The sequence below is a fragment of the Opisthocomus hoazin genome, chromosome Z (genome assembly GCF_030867145.1).
Source record: "Opisthocomus hoazin isolate bOpiHoa1 chromosome Z, bOpiHoa1.hap1, whole genome shotgun sequence".
Classification (NCBI taxonomy): Eukaryota; Metazoa; Chordata; class Aves; order Opisthocomiformes; family Opisthocomidae; genus Opisthocomus; species Opisthocomus hoazin.
Window position 1 is genome coordinate 43,942,010 of NC_134454.1, and position 13,692 is coordinate 43,955,701.

Below are 13,692 nucleotides of genomic sequence, written 5' to 3' on the forward strand. Positions count from 1 at the left end.
TTTCTTCTGCGAAGTAAATCACGGCAGGTGCCCTGCACTGAAGTATGTTGAATAATGTTTTGAAGAAACTTCTTCCCACTAACCATGTAGGGCAGTTTCCCAATTTCTCCACCCACACACTGTGCTGCCTAAGTTGCAACAGTACTATATCGAAAACACAGAAAAAGAAAAAAGACCCCTTCACCCCAAGCCTCAAATCCCTGTCCCTTCAGACTATATTTTCAAACAAAAGCTGTAAGCAAAGCTAAAAAAGGAGCTGCACATTTCGCTTTTCAGTCTCAGCCTTGTACACTGCGAGAACCTGCAACCTGATGGGAAAGGGCTTTCCAGGGTAATTCCAAATGTAAAATTAATTAGGGTGAAGGACCTTCTAGATTTTTCCCTTGGATTAATTATGATTGAGTGGCCATTTTAGAAGTAACAGCTGAGTGCAGAGAATTGCTGGGCTATTCTGCAGCTACACTGATTCTATTTTCATTCATGTTAACACTGCTTCTCTGCACGTAAAGGAGGCTGAGTCAAGATTTATACAGTTGTGCTAAACCAATTTATTTTACCCATCACCAAGTATCAATATTTGAATTTCTGTCTGCAGCAGCAATCAGGTTACCAAGCAATGTCATATGTTATTTAGGTAGTTACTTAATAGTTTTGTCCCAGTTGCTCCACTTTTTTTCTTACTACTTATCGAACACGCATACAAGATACATGTCCCTTTTCCAGGTTAAGTGAAGGTGGCCCGTCCACCTGGTCGAATCCGGTAATTTTGTCACGAGATGGTACGTGACGTGACGCGTCATGATTTTGAGATCCCAATAGCGTCCCCTCTACACACCACAGAGACAGTTTCGAGGTGGAGTTGGGTGGGGGAAAGTCCCACTATATCTCATCATCTCGTCTTTTCTCTTTATTGGTTCAGCAGGGGGGTACAACATTGGGGACAGCAGCGAAAGAGTCAAACACACATTCCCGAGTTCGGACTCCCGAGTTCAAATCCCGAGCTCACAAACTCCAACCCGCACTATACCATTCCGTTCCCAAACGCACCGTACATTCCCGAGTTCGGACTCCCGAGTTCAAATCCCGAGCTCACAAACTCCAAACCGCTCTATACCATTCCGTTCCCTCTTTCACTGACCGTCAGTGGCACCAATGGCCACAGTGGCACCAATGGCCACAAGATCTTATTGCCACAATCCAGTTTAAGTTTGAGGGTATCGTCATACCAAATAAAGCCGCCCTCTAGCCAGATTTGGTTTTGCCCAACTAACCACTCGTGGGCAGAGGCTCAAGGCACGAACACGGTCGATGCCGAGAGTTTGTTTCACCGGTTTTAGCTACTATCGATCGGTTGGTGAGGCCGTTCGATAGGGAGGAAGTAACCATAACTCCCGCTGGGGCAGAAGTCAACTCGGTTACCCAGTAGGGCATCCGGCGGGACCGCGTGGATATATGTTTAAATAATACTCTGCATGTCAATACACTTTCCCTCTGTAACTAAATGTGCTTTTCATGTACTGCTTTGACTTTAAAGCTGTGTTGTTAGAATTAAATGACTGTGTAAAAAACAGGGAACAAGAGAACATGGAAAACTTTGCTTTCATCCAAGAGTCCTGATTCATGCTTGAATGTCAGTGCAATGGGAGGAACTGAATATACAGTATTACAAAATGCACTGTAGTGTTAAATTACCAAAATAGAACACACTTATGAGTATCATGCAGTTTTAAGCATTTGTAGAGAGAGACACACAGTCCAAAGAACAGAATGACCTACTATAGCAGGCATCTTTATGTCTCTTGTTGCCAAAAATTTAGTTTCATTTTTTTCAAAAATGTTCACTCTGCAGACTCCAAAAAATCTTCAAGAGCTTTAACTCTGTGATGTTACAATGATAGCTATATTACCACTCTTCACAACCATTCCTTCTTCAAAGAACTACTCAAGAGATCATTGGAAATAAAACTTCTCATCTAGGTGTAAACATTCCTTAGCAATATAGATGTGGGAAACTGCAGAAAAAGTGAATTGAATTTAAATTTTGTTTTCCCTTCTTATGCTAAGAAAGTAAAATCAAACAGCAATGGTGTAAAAGAAAACTACTTCTAAAATTCTTTCAGCTTTAAACATGATTGTGGGTGTTCATATAAGAGATAATGAGGCTGCTGGGCTTGATTCCATACGGCGACCTCTGCTCAGGTAAGTGTTTGCTAGTCCTTGAGCCTGGGAGCCATTGCAAATGACAGCTGTACAGGAACCACACATCTGCCTTCAGATTCAAGGCACCATTGTGGCACTGCAGCAGATCTTGTTCTGCTTTTAATGTCTTTTTACCTTATCCTGTGTCTTCTAGAATAGCGCTGTCTCTCTGTTCCTATTGACATAACTGGCTGTGATCTTTCAAAATGCGTTCTCACAAAATAAAAAGTTCTTTGACCACGAACAAAATTTCCAGCTCAGGCATTCTTTATTCCTTTCTGCTGGAAAAGTCTTTAGCACACCATAGGCACTACTGGAACAGGCTGTTAATCACAAGCTATAGTCCTGTTTAAACAGTAAAACATAATAAAGGCAAGGCGATAGTCTCCCCGTTCCTCCCCCCACGTCTGCCCTTCATTGCGTGCTACAAGAACAAATAGGACATTATTTTTAGACTTTCGTTTCTCCAGAAGGCAGGCCCTGGAGGAGCTGCCGAGCAACCACGTGAAGGAGAGGCACGCAGTGGCTGGTCTTCCCAAACGACAACCAGGAGGGCTCCATCCGAGCCTCTGCTGGCAAGCGGTCCGGCTTCACCCCTCTGCTCGCGTAACACCGAGCTCTGAACACGACACGGGTTGGCCCCAAGGCACGTCTGCAAACCTCGGGGCCTAATTCTTCGAGGCAAATCAGCTCGAAGGAGACAAACTTCACAACTCTGGGAACCCTGTCCCTGTTGCGGATGAACCGCGGGCGTAGAAGACCTTTCCCAAGCCCCGTGTAAGGAGCCAAGCGCACCTCTAACACAAGCTCTTTCTTTGTGTCTAACGCAGACAGCCGCTCCGGCCCAGCTGAAGGCTACGGTGCCGACAGGCGGACCGGTGACACCCCACCACCCCCCGCCCAACAGCTCACAGTCAACTCCCAACCGAGGACGGCAGCTCTCTCCCACCGCGGCCCTCACCGCCCGGCTCGCCTCAGGCCGGCGGGCCGGCCGGCAGCCCCGCTCACGCAGCCAGGCCCGGCGCCGGGCGCCGGGCGCTGCCGGCTCTACCCCGGCTTTCGGAAAGCCGGAGGGCGGGTGTGCAGCGAGAGGAGAGCCCGGCGGCTTTCACCTCAGGGCACAGGACCCGGACCGGCCCCGGTGCGGCGGGGCGGGGGGGCCGGCGGCGCCCCGTGCGTGCCGCAGCCGGTCACGTGGGCGGCGGGACCGGGGCCGGCGGTGGCGAGAGGCTGCGGCGGCGCGGGCAGCAGCATGGCGGCGGCGCTGGGCGGCCTGGGCCTCCTGCGGGGCCGAGCCAAGCTGGCAGCCGCAGCCGCCGCCACCTCGGCCCTCGGCCGGCCCGGCCACCGGGCGCCGGTGCGAAGAGGCGCCGCCGCCGCCGCTCTCCCCTCGCTCGGGAGGAGCTACGGTTCCGAGGCGAAGGAAGAGGAGGAGCTGCGGGTCCGGTACCTGGATGACGAGCACAGAGGTAACGGGGGGAAGGCGGCGGGGAGCTGCCCCGGCGCCCGGCCCCGCAGGGTTACCCCTACCTGGCGGCGGGGCAGGCCCCGGGGGCCGTTGCCCGGCGGCGAGGGGGCGGGAGGAGAGCGGCGGCTCCTCCTCCCCCTCGGCCGGGGGCTCCGCGGCGGGGCGGGGGCCGGGTGGGCCCTCGCCAGACGGGGGAAGATGGAGGCCCGCAGCGATCTCCCGCCGTCGCTGCGGCCCCGGGTGCCGAGGCGGGAGCCGGGGGGGGACGCGGGGGCGGTGTCGGCGTTCTCCCCGCCGGGAAGCGCGGTCTCGGCGGCCTGGCTCGCCTGGCGCTGCTCTCCCGGTGGCCGTCCCGGCATGCTCCGTGCCGTCGGGGCTGGCAGCTGCTGCTGGCCCGGCTCTGCTCGGCCGTGCCGGGGGCCTTGTTCCGGCCCGCCTGGTCAGGCAGGGAAAATGCGTGCTCCAGAGGGGTCAGGAGCCGGTGTATCGCAGCTCTGCTGGCTTGGTGCTCGGCAGGTTTTGGGGGTGTTCCTCCTTTGGAGGTGTTTAACCTCCTTTGGTGAGGTGTTTAACCTCCTTTGGTGTTTGTCACTTCCTTCCTTCCCATGTGGGTGCTGCGGCGCTAGGGATGGTGAAGAAACAGTGCGAGCTCCGTTCTCCGTTCAGAGCCGTGGGGTTGTACCTGCTTTTATGGAGAGGGCCGTAATGCGGAGCCCTGTTCATCTGCAGCGCATGAGTCTCTTTTATATGGATGGCGTGTTTTGGAATTTCCGTGTGTTGAATGCACAACATGTCTTTCAGCGTGTTAACTCGGTCACTTTGGATTTGCTGCATGTTCAGGCAAACGCCTAGGAGTTGGGTATGCATGTATACAGATTTGTATACGTACACAGAGAGGTAACTTTAAAGCTTTGAATTTTAGCTCGAGGCTTAGAAGGTGATCCTTTTGCAAAAGAAAACCGAGGTTCTGTTTTCATCTGACGGCAGGTTTTTCTGTCCACTGTTAAGGGTCAGTAAAGTTGGTGATGTAATCTGATCCTGAAATCCATTTCTTAGTGATTGTTCTTTCCCCATCTCTTTCCAGTTCCTTTAAGACGTACTTCCGTGGTCCTGTCTTCTCAACCAACTGGGACTTGGAAGAAGTTTTAAACATCTATTTTGATTTTTTAAGGTTGTTTCAAGTGGAGGAAGAGGCAAAGCAGGAGCAAAGAAGAGTTTGTAAAATGTTGGAGGAATGTTTTTGCTTGTTAGTTTTGTGCTTTTCAAGCAAGTGGTAGAAAATACTTGAGTGCTACCTGAGATCAGGATTTTTATTTCTGCTATTAGACAGCGAGCAAGAGATTTAGGTACTGTGTTCCAGCTGTTGAATCAGCTGGGAATCATTGCTTTTGTAGTGTTATGAAGGTGTTTTGTGCCTTGTGTCTATCCTAAGTTCATTGCTGTGTGTTTTTGATACAGATACTGTAAGTTTGATTGTGCAGGGAATTGGAGGAGGTTTTTGAAGAAAAGGTGCAGCGATAGCTGAAGATTTGGATGTCAATAGCCCGTCTGTTTTTCTTTTTCCTGTTGAAAGATTTTTTTTGAAGTTGTTTTTTCTTTTCTTCTCAGAATATGTCTTTATGAAACGTGGCATTAAAAATGCCCCCAAACATGGAGATAGTGTTTGGACTGTTAAATCAGCTGCAGCTATCATAAGGAAGGATTCAGTCAATGTACTTTTAATGCATGGAATTCTCTTCAGGAGAAGGGATTTTCTATGGCTTTGCCTTTCAGAAGGACAATAGGAACAGATGCTGTTTGTTAATAAAGGCTAGGAGCAATGGTCTAGTAGCAATCTGGAAGGGAGACATAAGCTTCATACGCCTCCTTCAGCAGTGCAAAGAGCAGACGACGTTTCTGTGAAAGGAACATGTCTCTCCTTCCTCCCCGTGCTGCTGCTGCATGCCCTCCTCCAAGCCTTGTGTGTCAGGTTCATCTGTCTTTATCCGCTTACAGCACGTTAGGAGCCCTGCTGCGTTAGGAAGCTGACTCCACGTAAGCCCCCGTGCGTGGTCTTTCTTGCTTTTCTCTAACCTGCCTTTCCTTTTTCCACCAGTTCATGCTCTAGACCTTCCCAAGAGGGACCCACGTGCCGTTGCCTCATCATATTCTTACATTAAATTCTTGTTGGCTACACACAGGGACAGGCCCTGTCTCTCTGACTGCCTTTGACGGCGCATGCGTGCTCGTTGGTGCTGCGGTTACACCCTTATCCATGCTGCTGGGAGAAGGTTATATTGTCCAGGGGTTGTTACAGCTGAGGGTGCTGGGGAGGCAGGAGGACAGAGAGTAACTGCATTGCGCAGAGGCATGGGTCTTGGAGCTCTGGACATATCTTTCCCTGCAGGCCAAGCGGCAAACTGTCCTGCTTTGTAACACTTGCATGGGACTAGTTTTCAACGTTTTTTTTGGGAAGCTGTTAAATGTGAACTGAAATGAGACTGTATTTGAAAGGGCCAGTTATTGAAATCTTAAGACTTTCCAGCTTCCAGATTTGAACCAAACCTAGAATACAACAGAGGTGAGATTTTTGAAGAATCTAATTGTAAAGTGCGTGTGTATTCTGAACAACATGTTGCAAGCCTTTAGTATCGATTTTCTGTGAGTAGAGGTGAATGTCGGTGCATTAGTATTTTTTAATGAAATATGTATCTTTTACTTTATTTGAGATTCTAGTTGATTATCACTGGGGCTTAAATATATTACAGCTATTGACATTTAAAAACTTTTAGCCAAGTTGCATTAGTAATCCCACTACAAATTTTAATGAGCTGGGAGCTTTTGTTCTTTGCGCTATAAATGGAATAAGGATAAATATCTCTATAGTCTTGACTCATGTGTTGGAGTGTCACTTGTTGGAATGTGATACAAATATTTGTAAAATCTAGATTTTATGCTAGAATGACTCTGTGCTTATATTTTCCAGCTGATTTTAGTTCAGTTAGCATATGTAAGACAGCTTTGTGTCCTCCTCGGTTAGAATTTAGACATATATAGAATGGGCAGAACAAATATGGTCACAGCTGAAGTTGTTTCTTTAGAGGTTGGAAACTGATAGCTAGCGGATAAATCAGAAAAGCTGTCCCTTCTTTTGTTCTCTTTAAATAAAGGACGGCTTAGCAGATGAGATCTACTGATTTAAGAAGTGCGGGAAAGATTTTTAAGTGGTGTTTAGAGATAAACAGGATTTTGAAAAGTGTTTTGGTGGTCGTTAAATATACGGCCTAGTACACATGTGTATGATTTTGCACTCAAATACTTCTTGATAAGGTGATCAATGGAAGCCACCAGAATTGTGCATGATAAAGCTCACTGTAGATTCTTGTTTTGCTTAAGAAACTATTCTAGAATAATAAACATCAAAGTCAACTTTCCTGCCTTGGTTTATCTGAGTAATTAAGTGAGACAAGCTTAAAAACAACTTGGCGCTCTCTGATCCACCCTCCATTTTTCAGTGCATAGTTTAGATCTTTTTTTAGTTAGGAAAAAGTACACTTGGATAGGTCATTTGTGTGAGTGTGTATATGTAATAAAAATAAATGTATTTCCATATGTACTTTTTATACAGATGTAGTAAATCTAACTCAGACAAAATGACAGATATAAATGTAAAGACAGGATTTATTTGTAAGTAGCCGTTTAAATGTGTTTCTGCCAAACACTGAGGATGAATATTTTTTTGAAAACTAAAAAGTACAAGATAAACCAGATAAAAATCATTATTTAAAGTAAGAGATCATGTGTACCGATAGAAACTGTAGTTAAACCATGATCTGATCACTGCACTTAAATTGGTGCACCAGTTGGTTTTGTACAGTATAGAAAGAAATACGATCTTCTCTCTCAGATGAACTTCTCTCTCAGTTAAATAATGATAGCATCGCATATTTTTGCTATCACTCTTAAAATACAAGAACCTTTCAATATGAACTACTTACATGCAAATCCCGAAGGTCATGTACACTATGAAATTAGGATGTTTCTGGGATTTTACAGGTATTTTTAAGCTATCTGCATGTATGTATCTTGATCTCACTATAAGACTTTTTTTGTTGTTATTATATATGATATTACATATCATAGCTATATTACATATAGCTTTCTCTTAAACATTAAGACATGTCACAGGCAGCTTTCTATTTTGACAAAGGTAGCTTGTAAGCAGAGAGCATGTTGTATGTTTGCATATGCTTATCCTCTGTTGGTTGGCTGGGCGAGTGATCAGATTACATCACAGGGCTATGACTGCTAATGTTGGACAGCACTGGGAGTCATCCACATCCCTTGGAGAGCCTAGCTCACAAGGTGAAAGTCAGTTTTTACTGTATAGATGTAATTTTATTAGATGCACATTGTTTGCTGAAAAGTGTTCTGAAATAACGTGGAGGTGACTCCCAGGAAGAACTATGAAATTAATATTGAGTTTAGCTTTATGTGAATGCTTCTCCCTGCTTAGAATTCCTGCCATTTCTTTGACACCATGCAGATACTGGAATTTTATCACCGTTATGATTTCTACTGTTATTTGCTGATGAATGTGATGATGACTTTTTTATTTAGTTATTTGTTTATTACAAATAGATTTTTAAAATAATAAAAAAAAAGATTTTGGAAAGCACACCTGTATGTGGGTGTTTTGGGAAGAACGAACCATGATTAAATGCTTCAGATGACAGTGGAACAGGTATTTTAAGATACTTATAAATAATCAGGTTTTCTGTATGACTAACAATATATGTCAGAATGGTTACCTGTATAACAGTATTGTCTGAACATTTTGCATGTTTTTTTCTTTTTCTTTTCATTAGAATTGGGTTGGTGGGGCTCTGCAGTGTTAAATGAAGCCTGATTATTCCTTTTTGCTCTGGTTAGGGAGATTTATCCCATCTGAAATTCATATAACTATGTGACCTGGTGTTTGCATTTTGTGAATGCACAAAACAGGAAAGACTTACCTTGAACAGTTTTTGCCAGGAGATTCTTAGGGTGGGCTGGGGAAGGGAGAAGGATTAAATTCTCAGCTGACAATCAGGAAGTGTGTTTTTCAATTTCTGTTTTGGGACTTTGAGCAGGTACTTAATCTGTCTGTAGTTTGGTTGCAGGTTAATACATTGGGAAAACTTCCCAAATCTTACTGTAGTATTAAAAAACTTAAGAATTTGTTTTAAGGATGCCCAGGTACTATAGTAATGGAATACTAGAACTAAACTGACTCAAATGACACTTCAAGGAATGTCTTTTCGTGTACAGCACTGCAAAATATATATATATATATATATAGTTTTCTTTTGTCAACCTTTTATGCTTTTCCTGTTGCAGTTCTCGCTTAATATTTTTTTCCGATTTGAGAAATAGAACATCTGTGAGAGTTACATCTGTATTTGCTTCTTTCTTTTCTGAAGAGGGAGACAGAAGTGGTAGATTAATTACTTGATATGACACCACTAAGAGGAATCGGCTTGTATGATTTGTCTTCAAGGATCATCCCTTTGTAGGAAAAAATACTAAACGGGCTTTAATATGAATTGGAACTTCCTTCTGAATACACAAATATTGGTGGTGGAGCAACAGTCTGTGGGCTCCAATGGGGAGAAGAAAAATACAAGTGTAATTGAAAAGCAGCATTGCCATTGACCAAAACCGTGCTTCTGAAAAGGGTTTTATTACCTAACTGAAGAACAATTTGGGATGATAGCATCTCTAGTTTATTCAAACATTGGGTTTGCAGTGTGCCCCAGAGTTTAAAATTAAAGCCAGGTCAAGTGTCTTTTTCTTGCTTTAACATGTGGTGCTGCTATTGCCTAATATACTTGCGTTGAACACGTGGAGTATTGGAGTTTGGAGTAATCCTCCTGAAGAATTAAGTTGTGACAGTATAAGGAAAGTGCTACAGTCAGAAGTGCTACTTGGATTTGCCTAATAAAACATAAAGAGATTCCTGTGTGAGTGCTGAACCAGGATCCTTGCAGGAGGTCCTGGATGAGTACCTCCACCCATGGGGATGAACAGGTGGGAATTTAGGCTTATAGAACAAGGGAGTGAAGGTCATTTGGGTCAGCCGGACTTCTCTTTCCTTTTAGGATGTATCTGTACATAACAATTGATTGTACCCTGGGAGCAAGTGAGAGGCATGTATGCTCCATTACTTGGGTTTAACCATTTTTATGTGAATCTTGTGAGTGGTAGCTGGCGAGTGGAGGGCTTTGGTTGCAAACTGGTAGCTGCAGGAGGAGCAGGAGCTATCTGTAATCTCATCATGTGTGCGTGCATGTACACATACATGCAGGAGGAAGGAGGGTGGGCTCAAGCACTGAAAGGTCAGTTCTTTGGGAGGAGAGGTTTCCCTGAAGTAAAAGGAGTAGTATGCACTGAGATGACAAGACAGGCACTCTGGGGAGGCTGCGAGAGTCAGATTACATATAGATTATACCTGCAAAGCCTAGTGGTGAAGTGGTAAATAACCCAGGCTCATACTGAGTTTCCGGAGTTCCTTATTTCAGTTTGTAGATTGATAGCAACACTGTGGGTGTTTTTGTTTGAGACAGAGAGCTCCCTTTTTGTATGTCATTCCTGGTCCCTGTCCTAGTCCTCTGTCTTTCTCCCCTTACCCTTGCATTCTCCAGGTAAAAAAAGTCTCGATTGGTAACACCTCACCAGGGCTGGATCAATTTTAACAGGACTCTGTGCTAGTGTTTAGAATTCAGGGAAATGTAGTGTGTTCAGGAAGTAATGGTCTGAAAGATTGCTGTAGGCTTGATAAACTTAGACATTAGCAAGATAACCTTTACAGAATTTTTCTGTTTGAGAATCATGCTTGTTAAGGTGCGGGGGGTGAAATAAGGACAAATGGTGTTTGTGCTGCAACGTTCAAACCAGCGCACATGTAATCAGTCAGTGAGACAACTGATCTCTAACTGAACTAAGGGAGCTGTGGGTGTGTGACTGGAGTTGTGTACTAAGCACTGAGCTCAGTTTTTGTGTCTTGGAGGAGAATTTTTGTATGATTTTTTTTCTTTTTAAACAAAACTCAGGTTTCCCCTTGATAGCATTCTTTCTATGTTTGTGACTTGCTTTACCTGAATCAGAGTTGCTAGTCTGAGCTGTGGCAGCACTTCTTGCTTTAAGAAGTCTCTGAAGGTAGGCTGTCTAAATATGGCAACATACGCTTTACAATTAAGTATCTTTCCTGATTGCATGTCAGCACTTCACACACAAACATGAAATTTGTGCATGCAATTGTGTAATTATACATTCAGCTTTTGTAAGCACTATTTCCATGTGAAGGTTAGGGCTGTGTTTTCGTTCTCAAAATGAATGCCGTTTCTGTTGAACATTGAAATGTTGAACATTGGAAAATGGAAGTCATTTCATTTTCTTTCAATAACTCCATAGTTAAGTAATTACACTAGCATTTTTTTCAATCCTCAATGATGCTTTTTCTATAATTTCAAAATAATAATAGTTTACATAGATAACATGTATTTTACTACATTGTAACAATGATATAATTTTTCTTCCCCTCCAGGAATTGTGGTGCTTGGATTAAACAGATCTCATGCCAAGAATGCACTTAACAAAAATCTTTTAAAAATGGTAAGTGAAAGAATAGTCTTTAGTATAAAGGTTAAGTATTGGAATTAAGCACTTTAAAAAGTGTTTGGTTATTTCCCTTCCTCCTTTTCTCTATAGATGTCAAAAGCTGTGGATACTTTGAAATCTGATAAGAAAGTACGAACTGTTATATTCCGGAGTGAAGTCCCAGGGATATTCTGTGCTGGTATGCAAACTTAATTTTCCTGAGAAGCTGGAAATCTGTATCTCATATAGCACAAAAAAAGCCCAGATTCCAAGGAAACATGGCTTTTGTATATATTCATCTCAGTAGCAAACAAAACATTTTTGTATGGTTTTCCTGAATTGCTAACAAGAACTGAGTATCAGTTTTATTCTTGCTGTGTCATAAGGTATTTGAAAATATGTAGCAGATTATGCATGGTGGTGGATAATTGTTTAACTGAGCTTCTACGAAGTCTTGCATGTACTTCAGAACGAGGACCAAATAATGCTAGAGGCCATATAAAGCGACTGTGTAGAAAGCTGTATCAAAACTATGTTTTAAACACATTAAAATTAACTTCTAATTAAAGAAAAATACTTAAAATTCATCATGAATGTGACTGTTACTGCAGGCCGAATGTATTCTCAAATTAAAAAAAACAAACCAGAACAAAAAGAACGCACCCCAGCCCACCAATCAGACGGTACATGTGTCCTGCCACAGTGCTCAGGAGACCAAAAGCCTTCAGCTACCAAACACTGGGAAACTGAATTTGTCAACATGTCAAAATCAGTTGAAGCAACCATGTCTTTTGTGGATATCAGGTGAATAGTATCCTTATTTTCAGACGTCCCATCTGGTTTTTACTTTGTTCAAATTTAATTTAAATCCATTTGAAACTGAAGACAGAAGTCAGTCAGTTTCTTCTTTCTAATGTACAAATAGTACTGTCAGGAAAGAGCAGGAGATCAGTTCTAAAATCTTTCTTTTCTAATCAGTTATGCAGTCTTTAAGCTTGCTAGCCACACATAACATAATTAATTCAGTTTTAAATGCAAAAGAGTTTTTCCAATTTTTGCATATGTAACATACCGAAGTACTTTCAGTTGAGTTTAAAATTCTTTTTTTGTTGCTTTTAAAAAGTCTGTTTTCATCCAGATGCAGTTTGTCACGTATCAGACTTGTGAGAAGAATTGTCTTTGAAAAAGGGAGTAATCAATTCAGCATTTGGTAATACATATGAATAGGTTAAATATGTATGTATTAATCAGCATGCTTAATTTAAAGGTTGTATCTTGTTTTAAAACAAGAAGTTTTAAAGATAAGTAACTAATAATAATCTTCACAAAAATAAAGTTTAAAACCTGTGGTTCTTAAACTGGTGAAGAATGCAGCATCGAAGCAACACATGCAAATGGGATTTCTAGTTAGGTGTTATGTACTTCACATAAAAAGGTGGCCATTAGTGGAGATTTGTTATCAACTGGGTTTTTTTTAAACTAATTTTTTTGTTTAACATTCATGAATTTAATGGTAGTGTTATACAGGAAATATGAGAGCAGAAGTGCTGATTTTGAGGCAGAGGACGCAGGTAGGCTGTTAATACTGTATGAGCTCCAAGTACTTCTCCCGTGTTCTTTGTTGGCTGACTTTGCAGAGCTGTTTTGATACTAAGATTTAACATTGTTGCCTGTTTGTCTGCCTTAAAAAAAAGCAACTTAGAATATGTATACACAGCTGACTGTGGACAAGATGCAAGGATGTTTATGTGTGAACGTTGGGAAGGGAAATTAGCCCTGAAAAGAGAAGTGTGAAAGACTAGTGCTGGGTAGGTATATACGGGTCTTAAACCAGGGAGCAGAGATGGGGTGTGGACCAGATGTCTGTAATTTTTTTAAAAATTGACAAGCCAAAGGAGTGTTCTAAGAAGGGAAACTCCTGCAGCTGAACCAGTGAAATAAAGGAGGTTTGAACAGTGGTAGTTGAAATTCAGGGTGAACCAGAAGACTTGAGGCAGAGTTTGTCTATGAAAATAGGCAGAAAGAGCTCAGTGGCTGTGTGGATTGCTTCTATAGATGACTTCAAGGGGTGTCTGTAAAGAGAATGAAACTAGAGAAAGCATTATGGGACATGGAGAAAACATGTAATGGCTTAGGGAAGTACGGTGAAGGGAGGAACATATTGGATGTAGCACGGCATTTTCTAGAGGGCACTTACTCTGGAATTTCAGTAGAACTGAAGAAAGCATTGTCAAACTTACATGTTAAAGGACAGTATGTTGTTTCAAGAACATTTAATTTCCTTAAAAAATGCAAGGATCATCTTGTGAAAAGTTGTCACATTTTCATATACGTTATAGTGCAATTCAATTAGGCTAAACTTTGAATGTTTGTTTTATTTTTTTGTGTTTCCTGAGTTATATTTGCTT

At 42.8% G+C, this 13,692-nt stretch overlaps 1 protein-coding gene across 1 annotated transcript in view; it reads left to right on the forward strand.

The window, feature by feature from the left end:
• The first annotated feature begins 3,445 nt into the window (after positions 1-3,445).
• AUH (AU RNA binding methylglutaconyl-CoA hydratase) overlaps positions 3,446-13,692 on the forward strand; it is a 116,208-nt gene continuing 105,961 nt past the window's right edge. Inside the window, exons 1-3 of the mRNA XM_075411731.1 lie at positions 3,446-3,668; positions 11,232-11,299; positions 11,396-11,483. Coding sequence (XP_075267846.1) covers positions 3,452-3,668; positions 11,232-11,299; positions 11,396-11,483 — 373 coding nt within the window. The 5' untranslated portion in view covers positions 3,446-3,451. The remainder of the gene's footprint in view (positions 3,669-11,231; positions 11,300-11,395; positions 11,484-13,692) is intronic.